This window comes from Coccinella septempunctata, chromosome 4, assembly GCF_907165205.1.
Source record: "Coccinella septempunctata chromosome 4, icCocSept1.1, whole genome shotgun sequence".
Lineage (NCBI taxonomy): Eukaryota > Metazoa > Arthropoda > Insecta > Coleoptera > Coccinellidae > Coccinella > Coccinella septempunctata.
This window is the reverse complement of record NC_058192.1, coordinates 36,114,711-36,135,939: the sequence shown is the minus strand read 5'-3', so window position 1 is coordinate 36,135,939 and position 21,229 is coordinate 36,114,711. Positions and strand designations below refer to the sequence as shown.

At 42.0% G+C, this 21,229-nt stretch overlaps 1 protein-coding gene across 1 annotated transcript; it reads left to right on the top strand.

The window, feature by feature from the left end:
* The first annotated feature begins 484 nt into the window (after positions 1-484).
* On the top strand, positions 485-4,746 carry LOC123311949. The gene is made up of 2 exons (XM_044896083.1): positions 485-912; positions 4,716-4,746. The coding sequence occupies exons 1-2, from the start codon at positions 553-555 to the stop codon at positions 4,731-4,733; spliced, it is 378 nt and encodes a 125-aa protein (XP_044752018.1). The 5' UTR covers positions 485-552; the 3' UTR covers positions 4,734-4,746.
* Positions 4,747-21,229: the final 16,483 nt, after the last annotated feature.

Genomic DNA, 21,229 nt, shown 5'->3' with positions numbered 1-21,229 from the left:
ATGCCTTTATTAAAGTATAGTAATTTTTGTTAATTCGACAACACTGGAACCGATCAAGAAGATATCCACAGATTACAAAAAATTGTTTCTGTAAGCTGTGTCTTTACCTTCTTAAAACCGATGACATTTTGTGTCATTGTGTGTTTTTCTTGTCAAATGTGAATAATGTGATCATCAAACTTGATATTTATTACATCTATGGTGATCAGAAAACTTTCATGACCATTACTGACACAAATGGGCGTTGCCGGATTGTAAAAATGACGTAGAATGTTCACAAGAGCATCAGAATTTTCGTAATCGAATACAGACAAAATGCAATATGTTAAAATTCGAAAAAAATATATTTCGAGATATTTGAGTTATAAGGATTTTTATGACATATATTTTGAAATTTAGGAAAATACCCCATTGGGAAATCCCTGGAAGTTATGTGTTCCGAAAGATAATCGAAGAGAAGTCCTTCTCGAAAACCACGACCGATCGACCGCTGGACACTTGGGAATAGCAGAAACGAAATTTCGCATAGCCCGCAGCTACTATTGGCCAGGAATGTTCCGAGAAATTGCCCAATATGTCCGAAAATGTAGCAAGTGTCACCGATACAAGGTTCCACAGCAGAAATCGGCAAGGAATCATTCCTATGTGGTGGAAGAACCTTGTGGAAATGACAGATTCTCCAAACGGATGGAATTTAGGCCCATGAGAACAACTGTCCAAAGAGGTGTGTACCAGGTTTCCAAGGAAGATGGAGTGAATTCCCCAAAGCAGGAGTCAATCGGAGACCCCAGAGCATTCTTGAACTTTGATAGGGAAATGCGTTCACCGAACGCCACATTTTCAACCGAGAGTGCTAACAAGAAGGGAAAGGATCGCACCAAACCGGATACCGAACCGCAAGTTGATTACCATGTAAATAACCGTAACCGATTTACCGAAACTTTTAAATTTGTCCGAACTCCGAAATACTCCGGACCGTATACTGTTGTAGACGTAGTCCCTCCTGTGTTGTATGACATCAAGGATGGCAGTGGTAAGGTTGTCAGACACATGAAGAAACTATTCTTGAATATCTGAGAAAAATCAAGAACAGTGCGGCAGGTTGTGATAAAATTTCAATTTCCTTTATTAAGATTTGCTGTCCTTATATACTTCCCTTCATGGTGAATATTTTCAATTCCATCTTATTAAGTTCTGAATTTCCCAATTCGTGGAAGTGTGCTTAGGTCACCCCCATTCCAAAATGCAACACGCTTGTGGGGCTTGCAGATTTCAGACCAATTAGTATTTTATCTGGTTTGTCGAAATTAATGGAAAAAATAATGGCGGCTCAACTTGAAGAGTATCTGGAATCAAAAACTATTATTCCTGATGTTCAGTCGGGTTTCAGGCCGGGCTATAGCACTACCTGTACTCTTTTGGGTGTTACCGATGATATTCTTGGGTCAATTGATGAATCGAGATGTGCTGCTCTACTGTTACTTGATTTCAGTAAGGCTTTTGACACGGTTAGACATGATATTCTTCTTGCTATATTGAAGTCTTGTGGAGTGTGTGGGGAAGCACTTAGTCTGTTTGTGTCTTATCTGAGTGGTCGTACGCAAGTTATTAAATTGGGTACTAGAATTTCAAAAGCCAAGAGCGTATTAAATGAAGTCCCTCAAGGTTCAGTTCTTGGGCGACTGCTTTTCATATTGTATACTAGCCAATTTGTGAAGTTCATTATTCACTGCAGGGTTCATATGTATGCGGATGTCTTTCAGCTCTTCATAGATTTCTCAGTTGACGAGTTGAATAACGCAGCCATCGGACTCAATGAGGACTTGCATCGGTTATGGGATATTGCTAGAAGACATGGCCTGTCTTTGAATCCCAAAAAATCATTTGCCCTGGCTTTCGGTTCCAAAAAAAACAAACAGCTCGTTAAGGATAACCTCAGACCAACTGTAGCGAACAATGTTATCGGGTTTGTCGATAGTGCACGAAATTTAGGGTTGATTCTGGACGATTCGCTGAGGTTTCGCGAGCATGTGGAGAGCACTGTTCGGAGAGCTTATGGAGCTTTAAGAGCGTTATATCCGCACAGATCTTATTTACCTATCTATACCAAAAAACTTCTGTGTGAGTGTCTGGTCTTATCTAATTTCAATTACTGCTGTATAACAGAACAGCTGTATAAGGTTTATTTTCGGAATTAGAAAATTTGATCATGTATCCCATAAGTTAGTTGAGTTGAGTTGGCTTCCTATGAGACTTCGTTTTAACTTTCATGCACTTTGTACATTCCATAAAATAATTGTGAATGAAAAACCACCTTATCTCTTCAATAGGTTGCAGTACAGAACTGATGTCCACAATGTTAACATTAGACATAGAGGCTTACTTACATGCCCTCACCATCGAACCTCAACCTTTCAGAGAAGTTTTAGATACAACATCTATAAATTGTATAATGAGATTCCTTACGACTTTAAACAACTTAAAGATAGTAGATTCAAGAATAAAGTCAGAGAATACTTGCTCAGTGGTTCGGTATAACACTTTTCAGTCTCCGAGGAGGCAAGAAAATGAATAATATATTTTTTTTTCTATTTTATTTTTTGCTCTATTATTGTTCTTGTGTTTATTATTATTATTCGGGATGGATTGCACACATAATTTTTTATTCATGTAAAAACAAGAGTTAAGTGGTAGAACACCTTTGGGTGAACTTCCCCTTGAGATTTCTGTAAAAGAAATAAAGGCCTTATTTATTTATTTATTTATCCACATAAAGGACCTGAAATCCCCTGGGATTGAAAGGTATATGCCGTTAAGAACCTGACCAAATAATTTTCCAATTTGAAAATCCGAATAGGCTAAAAGTCTTCTTACCGAAATGGTGGATACGCCAACCGACAGTTTTTTAAATTACCGTTCGAGTTAATCAGGTCATGAAATGACGCCTAGGTCAATAACCCCGAAGCTTTCACAGGCTGAGACCGACATTTAGAAATACCGCAACGATACCCAGGGGGGTTGAAAGAAAAATGAAACTTCGTTTTATTTTTTGCCGACGAAGGAGGGGGATGTGACGAGGCAGATTTTGCCCCGCTACGAAAAGGAAATTTCTTCACCTATACTTGACAATCGAAGTATTTCGGAAGAAAACCGTTAAACTATCATAGGAGGGATATACCGATTGATTTTATGTCATTATTTTCCACCGACCAGTCCCATATTTGTAGCGGAAACCGTATATGTCTTTTGTTTTCGGAGTTTATATATTTTAGAATTCTTTCCGTTTAAGGTCTTTCAACTTGTTCCATTTTTCCTTTTCTTCAATTGTTTCTGTCTCTTTCCGAGCCCATTGATTGACCGAACAACAGTTTTCCGCGGAGGGGTATCTTTGAGTTTATCCAATGGGGGACTGAGTTACCCATGGTGGGATACTTCTTCGAGTTCCGGCGCTGAAGGTCAAGATCAGTATGAATTGAGATCGACAGGCAAGTGAGTGAGGAACGTGAGAAATTACGAGATTATAAACTCCAAGGCAAGTAATTTGTCACATTTATTTCCGCTTTATTGCACCCTTGTAGAGTTATATTCTCTCTAGACTTTTTGCTTGGCTGAAAATCCGAATTAACCGTGATCTAACCATTCCCTGCGGTATATAGTGCTTTCCGTTACCATTTTGGGTTTGGGGGAGGACGTTGGGCCCCCTTACTTTTCCGATACTTGAATATTTTACCGTTTCCAACCGTTTGAATTATAAGTTATGGGTTAGATTCGCCGAGCATAGAGTTGGGATTCCATAACCGTCCATACCCTCACCGCCGGACTCTGTGGCTGCTGTTTGACAGTCAGCCATCTTGAAGTCACCGAGAGAGAGAGAAAGAGAGACTAAGAGACCGAAGGAAACCGACAGCGATAGAGAGTGTATTCCACAGACTACTAACTTAGTAGTCTGTGGTGTATTCCATCTGAACTGGTGACTTGTCTTAATTCCGTTTATTTTCCGATACCGTTTATATTTTTCCGAACATTCAATTGAGACTTGACTCACTTTCGTATATTTTTTCCGAAACCGTACATATTTCTCCACACTTCATTCAATTATTGACTTCTTTTCCCGATATTGAAATCTATTGACTTACTTCTGTGTGTTTTTCCGAAACCGTGCATATTTCTTCCCACTTCGTTCAATTGAGACTAGACTTACTTCCGTATATTTTTCTGAAACCGTTCATATTCCTGAAGTGTGACCGTTCTGAGTTGACTGGGGGTTATTTTGCCAGCCGTCCTGCGCCGACCAGACCCAGCCGTTGACGTCCACGATTTATTGTACCTGTATATTTTCCTTTGTGTACAGTTTATTTTAATAGAAATAAATAGTTGAACATTTATTTTTGTTGCCAATTATTTTGCCAGTGAGAGTCTATTTCTTAAATCAGTTTCATCTAAGAGTTTAGATAGAAGAGGTAAGTACTCTTTCTGACGCCTAAAGACCGTTGAAAAGCAGACACTTAGAAGACGCTACCGCCTTAGTCTTCATCGATACCCTTCTCCACTGATACTCAAGTCTACCCGGGCTCTCTAATTCTTTGGAGATTCTGTGAGAGACGTGGGGTTTGACTGATTGCCCCACTGGCGCCCGAGCAACCGTAAGGAGCGGCCAGAGTACGAAAAGTCTGTCACAGTATGTTAGTGATTTTTCTACCCCCTGTATCTTTCAGGTCGTAGACGACAAGTGAAACAACTTTAACGACGGTGAACGGTCCGGAAAACTTGGAGCCAACTTGGCGGCGAAACTGTCAACGGCTGAGGATAAAGGACGGTCCCGGCGTAGAACTTGATCTCCCACATGGTATCGGACTTCTTTTCTTCGAAGATTGTAGTGGTGAGCCTGTTGTTGGAAGGCACGGTATAGTTTAGTACGGACGAACTCATGAGCCTCCTGGAGATGTCTGATCTGTTGAGTACGGTAAGTCATGTCTCTGTATTCTTCTTCTGGACTGTTGGATTCTCCGTTCATTTCATTATTGTGGGAGTCAGGAAAATTTGCTGGATCTTTTTTCACCTCCTGTAACTTCTTGTTGTACCATTTGCAGTGGGTTGTTTCTATTTCGGCCAGGTATATGGAATCTACGGAAGGTAACGGTTTAGGTGATTGGTTGTCCGCAGGTGTATTCAGGGATTTTCTCCGGCCCTGCACCTCAACAGCTTCTTGAATTTTCGGTGATGGTTTGGCAATCAGTCGACCTTCCAGGTAACAGTCCGCGGTACTGAGGTTAATGGAAAAACTGAACCTTCCTAGTACGTCCATTCCTAGAATGAGGTCAACTGGTAAATCAGGCACCAACAAAAATTTTATGTCGGTCAAAGAATAATCAGCCAGGTGAACGGCGGTAGTGTAGAGTTTGGGTGTTGTCGTGGGTTGACCATTTGCAACCACCACGAAACCATTCTCAACATGTTGTCCGGTGATTCCCTTGTTTTCACATTGTTTTGCCACTTTCCGACTCACGAAACTCTTCGTGGCTCCCGTGTCAATTAATGCTTCGTAGTGCTCTCCGGCTATCTTAACTTCGACAAGCGGTCGGTTATCATTTCAGGCAGTCGATGTCATGGGAGTCAGTGTGTTGGGAGATATGGTCGACTCCTTCTCCATACCTCCGTCTAGTTTTCCGGACGTCAGGGACAATCTCGTGAGAGAATGTTCTCCCTCTGGCATCGAGAACAGAAGATTTTCGGTGGCCTGCGACATTCTCGACGCATGTGGCCATATCCATCACATCGGAAACACTGTCTCTGGAAGGACACTCTCCTCCCTGATGATGATTCGGTCCGGTCAGCGTGGCTGTTTTCGGCTCGACGGCGGGGTGGCGGTGTTGAAGTTCCGGATCGACCTTCGGACCTGTTTCCAGGAGTCGGACGGTGTGATTCCTGTTGCTGGACTATTGACTCCCTGGATCTGGGTGGCCTTGGACGGCTTTCCCCCGGCGGAGAAAGTCGTGTCTGGTTGGCTTGTGTCGGCGGGACTGATTCTCTATGATCAGTTGTTTGGCGAACCTGTTCTCCGGTATCCACAGAAAAACTCGCCTGATATCGGTTCAGTTGACGGGGAGTGTACAGGGTGGGCAAAATTCGTTGTCTACTGAAGGGATCTCGAGAACTACAGCAGCTAGAAGAAAACGGATGACACATTCTCGAGCTCTTTTTTCCTTACTATTTCAAATCTGAAAACAGTTCCAGCCCAACGGTCATAGATTTTGAGTTATGAACGAAAATTGAGAAATTGTCATTTTCAATGAAGCTGAATAACTCGCTTATATGAACTCGTATTCGAAATCCGTTGTTACATTCTACAGGCACTTTTTTATGAGGAATTCGAATATGATATCAATAAATTTTTTGATCCAGTCATTTTCGAGATACGAAAGGGATTTCTGATTTTTCAAATGTAAACTATAGTTGAAAGTTTCTTCATCTTGCTGCAATTTTTCTGCTGATTTAAAAAATGTATCATGTGTTGCTATTCACATGAATGTTACACGAGAAAAAAATTCAATACTTTTTCAACTATAGTTTACATTTGAAAAATCAGAAATCCCTGTCGTATCTCGAAAATGACTGGATCAAAAAATTTATTGATATCATATTCGAATTCCTCATAAAAAAGTGCCTGTAGAATGTAACAACAGATTTTGAATACGAGTTCAAATAAGCGAGTTATTCACCTTCATTAAAAATGACAATTTCCCAATTTTCGTTCATAATTCAAAATCTATGAAGGTTAGGCTGGATCTGGTTTCAGTTTTGGATTAGTCAAGAAAAAAGAGCTCGAGAATGTGTCGTCCGTTTTCTTCTAGCTGCTATAGTTCCCGAGATCCCCTCAGTAGACAACGAATTTTGCCCACCCTGTACGTTAGGTGAGGTTCCTCCACGAAACCTGGTTTTGAGGGTGGTCGTGTGCACTGGCTCATCTGCCACTGGACCAGTTCAAAAACTTTTCACTTACGGAGAAGTTCATCATAAGTCTTGGTCTCCTGGAAGGCCAAGGCCTGTTGTAAGGGCGGGATCAACCTCTGTCGGATAAGCCGGATCTGCTCCACTTCGGATGGTTTGATATAGGTGAGTTTCTGGAATAAGTTCTGCATCCGGGTAACATCAGAAGCAGCTTTTCTTCAGGGCCTTGTGTTCGCCTTTTTATTTCCTCCAACAGATTCTCCTCGTAGTTGACAGGCAGAAATGCTTCTTTCAGTTGGCTGCTGAAATCTTCCCAGTCCTCTCCTGGGAATAAACCAATCCCTTGCATCTTTTCGTAGTAATTCATAAACTGATTCAAAAACTTGTTCCAGGGACACTTTACGGGATTCGGCCAGCCTCTCCACTTCTTCAAGAAATCCGGTCACACTTCCAGTGCCATCAATGGAAATGTTCCATTTATGCACTGGGACAGTCGGTATTGTTGGTCGGGACTCCGGCTCTGATCTGGCAGGTGTTGTGATAACTGGCCGGTCAGGTAAGTGTGGGAAAGACACCCTTCGTGTAGAATTAATCCATCTACCCTGTGTCGGACCCTCAGGTGTTGTTGTCCCACAGTCCTGTGACTGTGTGAGAGGTATCGCTGGTAATTATCGCAGTAATGCTCTACATGTCTGTATTGTCTCATTCATGACCTCTTCTAATGTTGGATTCCTTACAGGTGTACCAGTACGTGAGACATCCACTACTACAGGAGAATCAACACCATCTCCCAAGTCGATCAGTGATGTCTCAACCCTTGACATCCTCTCCGGCTGGATCGGTGACACTCCAGGTGAACTGGGCATCTCCACATCTAAAAGAGACCTCCGATCTTGGCCGGATGGCTGCGGCCGTTCACGATTGCTCTTCTTACGTAGCTCCTCCAGTGTTTCCAACGCCTTATCTGTAGTTGCCTTCATTTGTTCAACTAGTTGTAACTGTGTTGTGTCTGCAGTGACAATAAAGTCCAGCCTTCCTTGAATTAATTCGCGAAAATTCGTTAGCCGCATTCTCATGATTAAAGTTCTGAAGGGATTCCACCAAATCGGTGAGTTTATTTTGGCAAATCTCAATCTCCGAGGCAGGTTTCAATGATGTTGGGGGTAGTAGAGGTTCATTAGACTGAAGTACTTGTCGTAGCAGACTCCGTTTAGTCATCACAGTACCCGGTATCGATTGTCCCCTCAGTTGAAATTCGTAGGTAAGTTCATCACTGAGTAACCGGTTCACATCCATGTTCGACATATTATATTCAACTAAGTCCGATTCAGAACGCACCAATATTTCACACTCGGTATGTCTTTCACAATCCGTTTAAGTTCCAAGTCCGACCCGGTAAGCTAATCGTTGGCTAACCTATTCACTTAAGTTTGAAATGGGTATCGGTATACCACAAAAAAAAGTCTAAGTCCCGGTGAATCAGAGAAAAAAGAAGTTCAAGTCCCGGCGCACCAAAAACAATCTAAGTCCCGATGTATCACAAAAAAATTCTATAAGTCCAACGTTGCTCGAAAAAAACGTCAATCAGTCCCACTAAAGTCCGAAAATATTCGAGAAATGCCGCACACAATTGCAAGTCGTTTCGTATAGTCCGGAAAATTTCCCGAAATTCGAATCGCGCCAGAACGCACAGGTTAATTTCCAAACAGTTCAATATCCAGAAAATAAATCACAATAATCGAATTTCAGTTTTCAGAAAAATCAGAGAAAATTGGTAAGTTTCAACAGTACAGGTCAAAAGAAAATATAAAACAGATAGAAAAGTTATCAACAGGGTAATAGGTGTTTCACTGTTACCGATAGGTAAGTCAAACCTATTAAATTTTACCAATTGTGACAATAAATTTTCAATGTTCGGAAATTCACACACCTTCAATATGAAATTAAAACAGTTCAATTTAATAAATCAGAAATAATGAGAAATCGGAAATAATTTTCACTGATATAACGGCGTAATAACAGTTCAGTTTTTAACAACTCAATACAGTAATCGGCAAAATTTCCAAAATATAGTCCAATTCAATTCACAGTATAACAGTTCAATACAGAGTGGCAGGGAATAAAACACAGATCATGTTTATTTTTCACAGTTTTCCGTTCAAGAAATAGTTACTCACTGTTCTGAGGTTTTACTCACTGTTTCGGGAATTCACTCACTGTCCGTTTAATGTTTCTCACCTCTGTTGTTTCCTAGTAGATTTTGCACGATCCCTGCTCGTTGCGCCATTTTTGTATAACTTGGTTACCTCGGAGAAAACTTATCTCGAGCGCCAGCTATTCTTTTTACTAGGAAGAATAGCAAACCTACCAGAGTAGCTGCTAGTCGGAGACAGAGTTCGCTGTTATCTAGGGTGGTAGCGATAACGAAGTAGTCAAAATCGAATTATGTACTGGTTTATTCACACCTTTGGAAACTGATTATATGTACAAGGGAGATACGTGTAGGTATGAAATATGAGCGAATCTATAAGCGAACATACATTCGGGAAATTCTATCCGGTCACGAGCACTTTATAAAGTTTATACCGGGTGCAGTGAATAATCAAAGGTTGTTCAATAAAATGCGCCAACCAGAACTGACGAAGTGAAATGACTTGCTATGCGGTATCGGGATGTAATTGTATTTCTCCAGAAATGAAACACAACCAGGGCGGGTCCATTCGAGACTTTTATTCGCTACCCCAAGGGATATAACGCTCCATGACTGATAGCGAAGAAAAGGTCTATTTTTAGCGCAACTATGGGATTTCACTGACGACGAGCGGTATCTCTTATTCTCTACCCCAAGGGCTATAACGCGCCATGACTGATAGAAAAGAAGATATTTCGGATTCAACACGTATGACGCGGAACGCGGACAGGGGGGTTGACGGGACTTTCCCTTCAGTACCCCAAGGGCTTACGCGCCATGACTGATAGCGAAGGGAAAAGTCAGACTCGCGAAACAGAGTAAAGAACTATAAAATATAACAGAAAGCGATACAGTACAGCAGTGTCAAAGTCAAAGAAGTAACCGGTATAGGTCTAACAAAGAAACTGAACGGTAAAGACGGGGACCTACCTACTTTGTTTCAGGCACTCGCGAAAATCAAAGGAAAAAAACTAAAAATCAATTCTTAATATCACTGATGCTAGCAACACAAAATTATTCTTAAACGTCGAATCGCAGAAAGTACGGAGCATAAACTAACTGAAGTAAAAGAGCAGGTATGACATGATTTCCATTAGGGTTTTGAGAGTTCTCTCACCTTATATCTCTGAGCATCTCGCCCATCTGATTAACTTGTCGGTCACTTCAGGCAGGTTTCCTAGCGTCTTAAAAACTGCTAAGGTTATTCCCGTACACAAGAAGAATGCTGCTGACGATATTGCGAATTATCGTCCAATATCTCTCTTGAGCACTCTGTCGAAAGTCATGGAGAAACTAATTCTCAATAGAATGTTGGATTACTTAAATAAATTTTCGTTGATCACAGAAAGCCAACATGGCTTTCGACTCAACCGGTCGACCAATACAGCTGCTTGCGACTTGATCAATTTTGTATACGACTGCTTGGTTGGCGAATCGCATGTGGCAGGACTTTTTTTTGATGAGTCGAGAGCATTCGACTGAATTTCGATTTTATTCTGGCTAAGTTGTATAGCCTCGGATTTAGGGGTGTCTTTCTCGACTGGGTTAGAGATTTTCTGGAAAACAGAGACTTCTACGTTCGTGTAGGCCAGCAAGAATCTTCCAAATATCTGACGGAACTAGGAGTCCCGCAGGGTTCTGTATTGGGACCTCTTTTATTTATTTTATTTATCAATGATCTTCCTCTTTATGTTTTTGTTTATGCATCGATCTTAGGCCATATCAAAATAGTCTTGTTTTCTGACGATACTTCTTTTATAATTCGAGCATTCAGCCTTGTTGAACTCACCGCTAGGTGTGAACTTGTAGTGCGCTGTTTTACTGATTGGTGTTTTCGGAATTCTATAATCCTGAATATAAATAAGACTGATCTCCTGTACTTTCAGTCGCGAGATATGAATTGCCAGCTGAGCTTGAAACTTTCGACAGGTGAGTTGAAGAATTCCGATTGTGTAAAGTTCCTCGGACTGTGGGTTGACGGGGTTCTGAGTTGGAAGAATCATGTTGACTCAGTTTGTTCGAAATTGGGTAGTGCATATTTCGCCATTAAGAGTCTCAAGCAGATTCTACCAAAAGAATCTCTAATTTGTATTTATTACTCACTTGTCTTCTCTCATCTGAGTTATAACGTAGTATTATGGGGCGAGTCGTCTACAAGTTATCGTGTATTTATCGCACAGAAGAAGATCATTCGACTCATATTCAATCTTTCACCTATGGAGTCCTGTAGACCCTACTTTGTTGGGAGCAGATTGTTGAGTTTTCCCTGTATTTTTTTACTTGAATGTTTACTATATATTAAAAGAAACATTGGTTCACTAAAGAAATGCTCTGATTTTCATTGTTACAATACCAGGCATAAGGATATTCTCTGTATTCCAAAACATAGAACAACTAAATTTGAGCACTCACCCATGTACTGTGGTATCAAGCTTTTTAATCATCTTTCAGAGAAGTTAAAAGTTTTGGAGTACAGAGAATTCAAGAGAGAAATAAAGGAATTATTGATTGTGAATTGTTTTTATAGTGTTGGTGAATTTTTGATTTTTTCTATTGTTTGAGGTTTATGGATTTTTTTCATTTACTTTTCTTTGTTACTAGGGTATTAATCTATTTTTCTTAATTTTTCATTTCGTTTTCATTTCTGACGTGTTCTATACAGATGTAACCTGTCCTAAAGAATGAATAAAATTATTATTTTTTTTTTTCCCCTTCGTGTGAGGGGAAAACCCTTTATGGGCGCCCAGAGGGTTCGCACTCTAGGTAGTGTGAGACTCCGAGATCTTGTTTGGCTACTCACTAAAAACCCCTCACACATTCCACGGAGAAGTTCTTCGTCCAGCCCTTGCAGCGTCCCTTAACAAAAGAGATGAGCTGCAAGTGGCATCTAGAGTTCATGGGATCTGATGATATGCAGTGACCCAAGCAACACCGCCTTCTGCATTCTGTGCGCTAGTATCTCGGCCCAAGATCTGCAGGCCGGAATAATCTTCAATTCTTCCACGTAGTTGGCTCTCATTCCTCCGAGACATCCTATGATCAGTACAACCATCCTGACTTTATGACCCGGGTACATAGTTTTTTTGCCTTTTCTGCTCTTCCTTCATCACCATGTTGTTTTCTGCAGGGGATGAGTATTCCACGACGAACAATTCCTTCAGCTCTTTGTCCAAAAGAAGTATGTCTGGCTTTATTGCATTGATCTGCCGTGTTGTTGAGACAGGATTGTTCCAGTATATTCGAGCTTTCTCGTTCTGGACCACCGCTTCAATCTCCAGAGGCACATATGGTAGCACCGGTTCTTTGTCTATCTCATATGCCGCCCTCAGATGGAAGTAGAGAACTCGGAGTGCCGCGTTGTGTCTCTCTACATATATACCCCGATGGAGCATGGACTCTACAGGCGGAAAGAATGTGCATAATCGTTTCTTGTTGACTATGGCACGCTCTGCACGTTGTTGGGGTGTCCATTTTCATGATGTTCTTTTTATACCATCTGGTATTTATTACTCCATCCTGACACGCCATCACAAATCCCTCCGTCTCTGACTTAAGGCTAGCCGACTTTAGAAAGGCGAAAGACAATTCTTCCGACAGATCTTGGTCTTTTAAACTCCTGAAAAATATGGAGTGCAGGCTCTTACTCATATAATGTTCGAGTAATGTATTCGACTGAGACTTCCGGATCAGTCTTGCTAGCCTTCTTTGGTCCGCTTGAGTGATCGGTGCTCCAGCACGCTCAGGATCGATCGACACGCCGGTTATACCGAGCTTCTCCAAGGCTCTCTGTCCAGCTCGGAATAGGAAGGCTCCGTGGTTCGCGAGTTCATGCTGAGCTACAAACTTCAGAAGCGGATCTTCACTTCTTAGGAACCTTACTGCTGTTTCCAATGTTTGTTGATAGTGTTGATATTCCAAACATTGTTGCAATCCTCTACCCCCCTGGCTTCGGGGAAGGTATATCCTCTGAATCGAGCTATTTGGGTGAAGGCTACGATTCATGTTCATCGTTTTTCTTGTTGACCTATCAAGATCGAGGAGTTCGTTCACCGTCCAGTTTACCTCCCCGAAAGAGTAGGTAAGTATCGGGATGGCTAGCATATTTGTAGCTGATACTTTGTTCTTTCCTGACAGCTGTGATTTCCAGATGTCTCTCAGCTTCTTCTTATAGCTGGCTGATAAGGCGTCCTTTATCTGGGTTGTCTCCAGTACTCCCCTCTGTTTCATCCCGAGAAACTTGTAAGTTTCTCCCTCTTCCAGACGTCGAAAAGTCATTCCATCTTCCAGTTGGATATCTTCTCCTGGATCATCAACCCTTCCCCTGCGGAGATGAAAAACAGCACACTTGTCCAAACCAAATGACATTCCCATTGCAGAGGTGTAGTCGGAAACGATATTCAATAGTTGCTGTAGTGCGGTCCTGGAGGGAGCGTAGAGTTTCAAGTCGTCCACGTACATAAGGTGGGAGATCAGGTGGTTCCTTCTGCCTGGTGGACCGGCCTTGTATCCTATTTTGCTTGCCCTCAACTCAATTGATAGTGGCATGAGTGTTATGCAGAATAATAACGGGCTTAGCGAATCTACCTGGAACACTCCTCTTCTGTACCTCACCCATCCCGTATAAACGGTTCGTCCCTCTGCTCGGATGGCAAACTTCGTTTTCCACAACGCAATGATGCTTTCTATCGCATGGATGATGTTAGGGTGGACTTTCAGCATTTTTAATAGCCGTATGATCAGGTCGTGCGGCGAGGTGTCAAATGCTTTCGCGTAGTCTAACCATGATGTATGTAGGTCGCGCTTGTAATGTCTGGCGTCTAGGCATACGCTCTTGTCGATCAGCAAGTTGTCCTTGCATCCTTGCACTCCTTTCTTTGCTCCCCTCTGTTCGTAGATACTGTCCCACACTGGTCCAATAACCCTCAGAATTCGATCTTGAATAACACTTGTGAGTATCTTGTACAGTGTATTGAGGCAAGTGATTGGGCGATAGTTCTTGGGTTGCCCTAAGTCCCCTGATTTTGGTATCAGCACTGTCCTACCCTCCACCAAGCATGAAGGAATGGGCTCACGGCGAATCAGCATTCCGCTGAATAATCTTGCCAGGTGTTTATGTGTAGCCGGAAAGCTCTTCCACCAGTAGTTCTGAATACCGTCTGGTCCGGGTGCTGTGAAATCATTCTTGTTCTTAAGGGCTTGTCAAATATCTTCGGCTGATATTTCAGAAAGTTCGTCGTTCTGCTGTAGGGTGTGATCACACATCTGCTGGAATCTGGGAAGTGCTGAAGTATCCCTGGTTTTTGCTGGTTGTTCGTACAGGCTTTTCCAAAACTCTTCGACGTCCTGAGGTGATGGTGGGTTTTGCACCTCTTGCTGTTGAGGTTGAAATAATTTCGATTGTTCCGCGGTGAAGGTGTTGTTATCTTCGATCCATCTTTTTCTCCTTATCAATTTCTTTCGTGCTGCTGCAAGTGATCTTATTTTATCTACAGCTTTCTGCTTCAGTAGATGGACTGTGGGCAAGTTAACGGTACCATGTATAGCACGAAGCTCCTCAATCATCTCCCTCATTCTCTTGCTCGGTTTAGTTTTTCCTTTCAGAACATCTATGACACATTGGTACCAAGATGCCTGCTGCCTCATTGATTTTATTTTGATATCAAGTCGATTTAGCCTTTTCCTATGCTTATTATTATTATTCGCAGCTGTACTTTTCGGTGGACATAGTAGATAAGCGGCTGCTCTCACTGTAGCCTCCACCTCTTCCAGTGAACAGGTCTCGTTAAGATGATCTTGAATGATGCTATTCAAAACGGCTAGGTCTTCAGCCTTGTGTCTTAATTTTATCCGGGTGGGTTTGATCAGTGGGTCTCCAACGGCAGCCTCAAATGCCTCTTTTGTATTGTCGATTAACTCTGATGAATCTCTCACTGTCCTTGACCTTTGTTGCTGTCGGTCTGGAGCATCTGTCACCTGCTCTCCAGCTAGTTCTATCTCTGGAACTTCTCTCACTTGTTCCGTTCTTGGCCTTGCTTCTAGGGCTACAGCTTCACTTCAGTGAGTCATCGCTTGGTGTTGTTGGTCTGGAGCATCTGTCACCTGCTCTTCAGCGCGTTCTATATCTGGAACATCTCTCACATGTTTCGTTATTGGCCTGTTGGAGCGTGTACCAGTCCTGGTTCGGCCCGCGATATCACTCAAAAGGGCTACAGCTTGTTCTTGAGTTATGTCAACCGTCAATTGCTGATGTTGGCTCAAAGCATCTGTCACCTGCTCCTCAGCTTGTTGTTCCAACCTTCCTTGCTCTCGAGGCCGCTGCAAGATTCCTCTTCTTCTGAGATGACTGATCTGATCTCTCAGGTTTTGCTGCGTCACGTAGTTGAGGTCTGGACAATTTTCGCACCACAGACCATGCAGCCTATTCATGTATCCCCTTCTGTCGGGTCCTGATCTTCTGTATAGCGCAGACAGCAGGCTATGCTGCTCGGGCGTCAACTTGTGGCGTCCCCTTTGTGCTGTCCTGTTTCGGCTGCCGGTTCCGACTACGGGGTGCTCTTGCGAGCTTTGAATCCCTATGCGACCGACAACCTGAACTCTCTCCTCGTCGATGTCCTCCTCGTCTAGAGGCGTAGCTTTTTGTGTGGCAGGCGCCCGCCTTCTTAGCGTTCTGCCGTTGGTGTCCCGCATGCTGTCACGTCCAGCACCAACTCCAGACGTGCCCTGACGATCCCCAGGCAGCGACTGTTTTCCGAGGCTTAGCTGATTTCTTTCCGACATCGGCTGAGAGTGACCGGGGTCCGCGGGATTGTCACACCCGTATACTACTAAGTAGTACCCCCGTGCGGGTACTACTTAGTTTAGTAGTATATTATATACTATATATAATATTATTATTATAATAATAATACTATTATTATTATTATTATTATTATTATTATTATTATTATTATTATTATTATTAATGCCATCTATTCACGGTTTTCGTTTGTCCGTTTACTTGTGAAACACCCTTTGTAGTGAAGAATCGCAAAAGACTCCTCGAGCAATTAAGATATGCCATTAAATCAAGGAGTTTCTTTTGATCCGCTATGATGAAAAATGTCAATATCACGTTATTATTATTATTTGGGGTGATTCATCGAAAATCCCCAATATCTCGAAAACCAAGGCACTTTTACCAAACGTAAAATATATTTATCTGAACCGCCATAGAGTCTTCTTCCCGCAGGCTCCATATTTTCCATTCATTACGCCTCACCCTGTATAATTATTATTATTATATCAATGTAGGTATTGAAAATAAACAGACATGAATACGAGCCAGTAGTTTTGTTTGAAGGTGAAGCTTCTCTTGCTTCAAACTTCTTTTAATTATTTTGACTACCATTCACGCAAGATGATTTTTGTTGAAGAATTCAACATTCTTGTAATTATCCGTTCATTTCTTTAAGAGATACCCATTCCCTACCACCTTTGAATATTCAACTCAATGCTAACACTGCATCAAATGCATTTCATCTTCGGGTTGATTTTTTTGAATTCTTCAACTGATGTAACGTCTTCAACCTTCAGCCAAAGAAGATAAACAACAGTAACTCTCCTCAAGCTACTGACTATGTAAATAAATAGATTTGGTATGTCTTCAATCAGTTTGTATAAACGTCAATTATGTTATTTTCGACTTAATATTTTCCGAATTGATTTGACATTGTGATGAAATACGTAATTACTGAGAGTCTCACGTAGAACGGACTACGTAGCACTGATTTAAACAAGATTTTGACAAGCGTCTTAACCCAACATTTTCGTACCATACAGAGTGAAAGGTATCCAATTTCCATGGCCAATCCAGTGCTAAAATGAAAGTGAATGAAATATAGAAGCTGAAAGTAAAACGTATATATTTGTTGATTCATTCAGGAAAAACATTTCAATGGAGTTCCTAATGTCGTGAATATAATGCCCAAAAATTAGATTACTATTCCATACCAGAACAAATTCGGTTTTATGTCACGAAAAATTTCATTGTAATGTATCATTCATTTTGGGACCTATATGGTATTAAACTCCCCTATCGGACGAAGTATCGTAGACATAAGCATATTTATTCAAAAATGTTATTGATATTGTAACGTTTTCTTCGCTTGATTAAAACGTCCAACTAATTAAAATTATTTATTTACACTTATAACACACAAACTTACTATGTCACTTCTATTTATTTCCACTCGTATTTATTTCCACTAGTCGCTTGCACTGTGAACTATAACTGTCTGGTCCTTGCCTACCTGCTCCTCCGCTGGGCTTATATAGGCGCCGGAAACATTCAGGTACCTTCGCGGTTATTCTAGAAGCTCTCGACCGCTCTGGTTCTCGAAAGGTCCGACCGCAAGGGCCGGACTAGTTACACTGTCCCCTCCTTAAGCCTGTTCTGTCCCAGAACAGATATTGTGAATTTCTCCGAGGACCGTGGCGAAACTTGCACTCATCACCATTCCTACAGTAGCCATTCTGATGGAAGTAGCACTCCACAGTTTTTCCAGGCTCCCTGGCCTGCTTTGGGTTGAAACTGCGCACCAGGATCCGTATACCAGTCCCCTGAAATATAATACCACCTCCAGCATGCTTCGCACAACTCGCCAATTTAGCTGGTCCAATCCACAACCGAGCTTGGGAACAGCTAATTTCCTAACCCCAAAGCGTTGAAAGTCTTCTTTCAAGCTATGCAGTGCCGTCCATAGATTCTGATAGGAATGTTGCTTGGTGACTAGGTAATAAATGAACCGACCTTCAGCCTTCAATTGCAAAACTTTTCCGATTCTTGCCTGCTGTCGCAATAGTTAATCCTGACGTCCAAATTCATTTCTGAATATGTACTCTTGCTATTCCTTTGCTCATACGAAGGTCCTTCGCTACGCAATGAGCGAGAGAGTATTCCTCAGACACGGTAAAGAGATCTTGATGTACTTCCTGTGTAACGCCGAACCGTGCAACGCGTGTCTTACCATAACAATCCATAAACTTCGCTGTAATCGCTGCTACCTTGCATTGGGGCTTCCACAAGACGTACTTCTTCCTTGTCCTGCGCGTACGGGGCTAATCGGTTGAAATGGACAACCTTTGGTTTTCCTCTGGGGAGCTTCCTTATCCGGTAAACTACATCATTTATCCTCTTGATTATTTCATACGGTCCCTCCCACTGTCTCTGCAGCTTTGGTGAAAAACTTTTCCTCCTTTGTGGATTATGTAGCCACACCAGATCTCCGGTGGTGAATCCACCTTCAATAGCCTTGATGTCGTAGCGCATTTTCATTCGGCCACTTGCTTGCTGCATTTGATTGCGTACCTTGTCATGAATGTAATCCAGCTTGTTCCTTAATTTACTAACGTAGTCCTCCCCAGCTACGTCTTCTCCAGGCTTACATCCAAACTCTAAGTCGCAAGGCAGCCTTATTTCTCGGCCGAACATTATACTGGATGGAGTTTCCTTGGTAGATTCTTGAACCGAAGATCTATATGCCATGGTGAATAGATGTAAATATTCATTCCAATCCCGCTGGTGATCAGAAACTACTTTGGCTAGATGTTTTCCCATGGTCCGATTCATTCGTTCGACCATGCCGTCTGATTGTGGATGAAGAGGTGTAGTCCTTGTTTTGTAAATCCCCAATTTGCGGCATACTTCTTGGAATAACTTCGATTCAAAATTTCGGCCTTGATCAAAATGCAACTCCAGAGGTATTCCAAATCTGCAGAAGAATTCTCTGACCAATTTATCAGCTACCGTACTTGCCTCTTGATTAGGAATACCGTAAGCTTCCACCCATTTCGTGAAATAGTCCATCGCTACCAAAATGTACTTGTTTCCATGGTCTGTTTCGGGAAAAGGGCCAGCGATGTCGATAGCTACTCGTTCCATGGGGGATCCGACGCGACGTTATATTGTTTCATTGGTGCTTTTCCTTTACCATAAGGTCTGTTAGCAGCAGCGCAAACCTTGCATCTTCTACACCAATCTTTAACGTCCCTTTTACAATTTAGCCAATAAAATCGCTGCCTGACTTTTTCCAACGTCTTGGTTATCCCGAAATGTCCACCTGAAGTTCCATTTTGTAGTCTGGTCAGAATGTCTGTCACACGGCTCTTCGGCACAATCAACTGAAGTCTCTGCTCAGTTCCATCTTCATTTTCCCAGCAACGTTTCAGAAGACCTCCATCAATCTTCGATGTTTCCCATTGTGCCCAATACGACTTTACATTCTGGCTCAGTCTGGATACTTCTTCCCACGTAGGTCGTCTACCGCTCTTCTTCCAACTCAAGATTACTTTCAAGTCGTTATCTTCCTCTTGTGCTCTTTGAATTTCTTCAGGTAGCCAGTCGTCTTCGATTACGGTGGTCCGCCTTAAATCGATCTTTTCTTCCAGGCGCAAACAATGGCTGGAATTCTGGGGACACTCAATGGTTTTGGTCGAGCCATTGTCTACCACAGCGACTACTTTTATTTTCCCAGCTGTAGCCCTTTCAAATTCTGGACGATTTTGCTTGAAATGCCTCCTTTTGTTGCAGTTCCAGCACACAGCGTCCTTTTTCCTAGCAAGCAATATTCTGCGGAGTTTTTCTCTGACAATCTCCTCAACAGATCGATCTGTTTCTTGCTCTTGTCTTACACGAAGGTGTCCTCTATGCGACGCTTGCTTCGCTGCCTCTATTCCAAAGCCTGGGCTAAGACATCATCTATGGTTTTAGGGCGTGCTAGTCTCAGGGCTTGTTGTATTTCGCTATCCTTTATCCCATCCACGAATGTCTGGATTGATAGCTGTTCCAGGAAGCTATCTGGAGCAGATGGATAAGCCAGCCTGACTAATCTCGCCACATCAGCTTCAAACTCCTGGAGATTTTCCCCTGTTTTCTGCATTCGATTCTTTATTTGTGCATGGTAAACTTGTTGTAGATGAGCATCACCATATCTCATCTGAAGTTTCGATGTAAGAACTTCGTAACAGGCTTGTTGGCTCTCCGGAATCGTTTGCAGAATGTTGAGTGCCTCTCCTCGTAGAGCTATTATTAATGCCGTGGCTTTTTCGTTATCGTTCCAATTATTCGCCAGCGCAGCAGCTTCAAACTGTTTTTGGTATGTCGACCAGGGTATTTTTCCATCAAAAGTTGGAGGCTTGATCTTCATTCTACTACCTTCGCCGTCATTTTCCGCTTTCGCTGTGCTGTAGGGTGTTGAAGCCAGAATATCTGTTCTGTTTGACATTCTTTTCAAGGAATCTATCAATTTGGAATGATGTTCAATTATTCCTGCCATTTCTTCCAATTTTCCATTAACGTCGTCATAAACTTTGTCAAACTTTTCATCAACTCTTTCATAAACTTCGTCAAATTTTTCGTTCACTATATCAAACTTCTCGTCTACTTTATCAAATTTGTCATTTATGGTTTCCAGTTTCTTATCCAATTTATCTGTAAGTTGACTCACCACATCATTACAATTTTCCTTAATCTGGTCCATTTTCTCATTTGATTTTCGAGAATTTTCTTCCATTTGGGCCATTTGTTCATTCAACTTACAAGAATTCTCCTCCATTTTCTCATTCATTTTACAAGAGTTCTCGTCCATTTTCTCATTCAATTTTCGAGAATTTTCTTCCATTCTTTCGTTCATCTTACTCAAAAAGTCCATTACCGCTTGAGTCTCCATTGCGTTCTGTAGTCTTGTGGTCACTGGCATGAACTCCAAAAAACCGAAAATATTTATTTAATTCGAGCGATGTTGAACCGCACACCTGACACCAATGTAACGTTTTCTTCGCTTGATTAAAACGTCCAACTAATTGAAATTATTTACTTACACTTATAACACACAAACTAACTATGTCACTTCTATTTATTTCCACTCGTATTTATTTCCACTAGTCGCTTGCACTGTGAACTATAACTGTCTTATCCTTGCCTACCTGCTCCTCCGCTGGGCTTATATAGGCGCCGGAAACATTCAGGTACCTTCGCGGTTATTCTAGAAGCTCTCGACCGCTCTGGTTCTCGAAAGGTCCGACCGCAAGGGCCGGACTGGTTACAATATTCAT

Coding starts and splice junctions, on each gene's coding strand:
- LOC123311949 (XM_044896083.1), top strand. CDS start 553: ATGTTCCGAGAAATTGCCCAATATGTCCGAAAATGTAGCAAGTGTCAC.